The sequence below is a fragment of the Myotis lucifugus genome, unplaced genomic scaffold (assembly GCF_000147115.1).
Source record: "Myotis lucifugus unplaced genomic scaffold, Myoluc2.0 scaffold_61, whole genome shotgun sequence".
NCBI classification, from domain to species: Eukaryota; Metazoa; Chordata; class Mammalia; order Chiroptera; family Vespertilionidae; genus Myotis; species Myotis lucifugus.
Window position 1 is genome coordinate 1,047,331 of NW_005871109.1, and position 4,238 is coordinate 1,051,568.

The following is a 4,238-nucleotide window of genomic DNA, read 5'->3' on the forward strand; positions in this document are numbered from 1 at the left end:
CTGTGGGGATGGGTTATTTTCAAGCTTTTTGCAGTCCTCGTTAACATCGCCCTATATCAATGAAGCCTGCCCAGACCATGTAAGTAGATTCGCACACCGCTCACCCACTCTACCATTCCCCATGGGTGTTGCTTCGCTGAAGTCTCTCGAACACATGTGCCACCTGCTCACATGGTACAGAAGGTACTCTTTTATATTATTGAGCATCGTTCATCTTCCACAGGACACACTGTTAGGTAGCTCTAGTTTTCCCGGGGGATGAATTCCAAATGTCCCCGAACAAAGCCTAGAACACTGTAGACAAGCAGTGAACCGTGTTGAATGAACAGTGTTTGTGAGCTGCCTCGGCTGCAGTGACACCGAATGTTTTAAAGGGTGAGCCTGCAGGTGGGCGAGCAGTGTAGGCCTGGGCCACCGCAGTCAGGGGGAAGCACTGAGGAGAAGGTGGGATCATTGAGTGCAGGAACCCAGTCCTCCCTGCTTGCTCATTTCTTCTCCGGGCGGGGACCATACCTATAAGATTCCAGGGAGAGTGGCTATTTGTTGATTGAATGTCCGAACCCACCGGGGGATTGGGGTGGTTGGGGGGGGGGGGGGCGAGGGCAGGTGAAACCAGGTAGACTTCCCTCCCTGCCCCTGGTTAGGTCTGTGCCATGGAGCTGGCCGTCATGCCCGGAAGGCGTTCAGCTGCTTGAACATCCCCTCCCTGCGCTCCCGAACGCCTGCTCTCGGATGAGGCGCTTGGGCACCGTCCCTGGGGCACGCATCCTCCAGAGCCATGCTCCCCCGCCCTCCAGGGAGCAGACCTCGGGAATTTGGGCGTCCCTTTCCATCTTCACCGGGTTCCCCTTTTCTTTTCGAGGCTACACTGAAGGCCCGGCCCACTGGGGGGTCTGTCCTAGAATTCCAGGGCCATCTCCCTTGCCTGGAAAATAATTGGGAGTTCTGTCCAGAGACCCTTCCGAAAAGCTTCAGGCTCTTCCCTCCTTCCCATGCCCAGTTCAAGGGGAAGCTTAAAGTCCCTTTTCCTGAAGGGATCTGTCGGGGGAAGCTGGAGTGAGGGTTCCGCTGGGGTGTCAGTCAGAGAGAAGCTGATGTCTTCTCCTCCAGGAATGGAAGCGGGCAAAGCCGGACTTCACCACCTTGCTTGGCATCCAACTGGGAGAAACCAGGTCCCCTCCACTCCAGTGACGGATCTGGAGAGAGGCGGGTCTCCACTGTTCTCCCGGACCCAGCCAGTTCCCTCCCAGCCAGGCCGGTGTGGACGCGTTGCTTTGCTATAGCCCACACCCGGGAACCGCGCATCGGAAATGGGGGTTGCCTCCCCTGGCAGAGGGCCCCGCGACGGCCAGGAACTGGCTTGGGAATTGGCTCACAGCTCCAAAGGGCTGAGGATAGCCAGGACACAAGGGTCCTTGCCGGGCTGCGCAGACACCGTGCGCCCGGGGACTGGGCGCCCTCCTCCGGTACCGCGCGGTCGGCGCCCTCCGGGGGCCGGGTCCCGCGCCCCCAAACGCCACGCCGGGCCACTTACCGCGGTAGCTGGTTCCCGGCTTATAGAAGTCGGGGTCGCCCTCCACTCGGAGGCTGAACTCGGTGTAGCCCTCGCGGCGCGTGCCTTGAGCGCGCAGGATGCGGCTGCAGTAGCCCTCCGACTTGGGCACTTTGTCCAGGGTCTCGTCGGAGAAGGCCAGCGCTACTACGGCCAGGGGCAGCGCCAGGGCCAGCAGCGCTGGACTCCGGCTCAGCCTCAGGGGCGCCGGGGAGAGCCTCATCCTCGCGGGCCCCCAACTTTGTGCTCCTGCCGCAGGCCCTCGCCGCGCAACTCCTGCCCGAAGGGGTCCCCGCGGAGACCTGGCAGAGCCTGGGCGGGAACGGGAGCTCGGAGCCCGGAGACCGTGCCTGCTTTGGCTTGGCAGCTGCGCTGCGCGGAACTGAGCTGAGCTGAGCTGAGCTGAGCGAGCGGAGCAGCGCAAGAAGGAGGGCGGCGGCAAAGGAGGAGGGAGGGCTGATTTTGCCCAGATCCCCGAGTGCAGCGCTGTTTTGTTTCGGAGCTGGCGATTAGCGGCGCTTGTGTGTTTATTTTGAGATGCTGATTCCCAGGGTCTGGCGAGGAAATCATAGGATACTGGGACACTGCGGGCTCTGTCCCACCACCAGGGAGGCTGCTGTCCCCACCCCCGCTACACTCTGTGGAGGAGGGTATTTGAAGGAGGGAAAGACGCTAACTTTTGTTGTACACCTCCTCTGTGCCTAGCTGTATGCTGGGAGGTTTACTTATGCTATCTGCTCACCTTCTCCACCCTGACTGCACACAGTAATGGCATTACTTTCACTCACTGTATAGATGAGAAAACTCAGGCCTCAGCCAAACAGTTAAGGCAGGATCAGATGCCATAACTGTCTGACGATTGTTTCTCACAGCGGCTGTTGGAACAAGTTGGACTGGAGGATAAGAAATGGACAAAATAACTCATCCATTGGGCCCAGTAGGCGCAGTGCCTTGGAAAGGAGTTTTGAAAGGCTCAAAGGAAAGCCTGTGTTTCCTTGGCTTAGATTTTAGTTCAGGTTCTCAGACCCCAGTGAGATGTTTGGAGAGGAGCTGAGCCCCAGGGCTCACTGGGCAGAGCCTCGGGCATCCACCCCAGGGCCAGGCAGCAGAAGGCCCAGGTGCAGAAATTTCTCCCAGGGTTTGCCTAGGGACAGGCCTGAATCAAACCTTAGTCCTGCCACTCACCTACTGTGAGACTTGGGAGAATAATTTAACCTCTCCAAGCTTCCTTTCAATGCTCTGGGGAAGGTATTTGTGAGTGCCTGTGGGCCAATACACTCTTCCTCTAGGGGGTGCTAGGATCAAATGAATTGAGCCTTATAAAACTTGGGCTGGTCTTTTGGTTCCCTGGGTTTGGGCTGACCCAGGGAACCACAGCAATGAAGACCAAGCCTACCGTGGAGATGCCTCAGGCCTCTGCCTCCCCTCTGTGTGCACACTCCTAACTAGATGCTCTCAGAAACTTCACTTACCCAGCTCCCGCTTCCCCTGGGCAGTCAAGACACCTCAAGAGTCTCCATTTAAAAAGCAATCTCACCCTCGCTGGTTTGGCTCAGTGGATAGAACGTCGGACTTCTGGGTTCAAGTCTGGTCAAGGGCACATAATTCAGAACTCGGTTGCAGGCTCCTCCCTGGCTTGGGCCCTGGTCTAGGTGGGTGCAGGAGGCAACCAACCAATGTGTTTCTCTGTCTTTCCCTCTCTCTTCCATTCTCTCTAAAAATCAATGGAAAAATATCCTCTGGTGAGGATTAAAAATACATAAGTAAGCAAGTAAATAGCAATCACCTTTGCTTTCCAGGTCAGGTTTCTCTCTTTGACATCACTAACAAAATCCGCAGTGGAGGTCCTCATTGCTCTTCATCTGCCCACGTACTCCTCAGTTCTTTTGCTCAGACTCCTGCTGCCACTATTAACTGGACACCTTTTTTCAGAGGTCACCCGAGAGTGCCGGTTGCTGAAGCCAATTACTGGAAGCTCTTTTCTCAGCCCTGATCCTCCTTGACCCTCAACAGCACCTGAGCCAGCTGACCAGCCTTCCTTCGTAAAAGTGACACTCAGATTCACATCTGCATCCTGAGTGACTTATCTCCAGCGTTGCTATGTTGGCTTGGAGCTCATGCTAGACTCCATGGTGCATAATTCTAGTCATACAGTAAGTTTGCATTGAATGTAGATGTAGGGGTCAACTCTGGGCTAAGCAGTGGGCACCAGAGTGAACAAAAAATTCATTCATTTATTCATTCATGTTGAAGACTCTCCATGTGCTCAGCTCTGGGACACAAGACCTATATTGCCTCTGTGGATCTTACAATCCTGTGGGAAAGGCAAATATTAAATACAGTTCCATGAATCTTTTCAAATTATAATTGTGATATATGCTACAAACTAAGTGGTTCATGAGAGTACACCCAATTTTTATCTCAGAGGACTGGAAACTGCAGAGATGCATATTATGTGGCTCCTGTTTCACAAAGCTCATGATAAGCAAAGAAGCCCAAATATATGCTCTTGAATGTCTTTTCATCTAAATCAGCACATTCAAATCTAACATGGAGGTGGGTGGTGTGGAGCAGGCTGGGATGTAATAGTTTAGTTTTTATGGATCATTGACAGGAAAACCATCTGAGATAGGAGCACCCCTCCCCCCCACACACACACTTCTATTTTCTAGATTAGGAACCTATA

General features: G+C 54.5%; 1 protein-coding gene across 2 annotated transcripts in view; it reads right to left on the reverse strand.

The window, feature by feature from the left end:
- Positions 1 to 2,012, reverse strand: part of SPON1 (spondin 1) — a 251,717-nt gene extending 249,705 nt beyond the window's left edge. The window contains exon 1 of one of the 2 annotated variants that reach the window (XM_023754511.1): positions 1,535 to 1,953. In XM_023754511.1, coding sequence (XP_023610279.1) covers positions 1,535 to 1,775 — 241 coding nt within the window. In that variant the 5' untranslated portion in view covers positions 1,776 to 1,953. Of the gene's footprint in view, positions 1 to 1,534 lie in introns of both variants that reach the window. The other variant, XM_006089580.3, reaches the window with a different exon arrangement.
- Between the last annotated feature and the right edge of the window lie 2,226 nt (positions 2,013 to 4,238).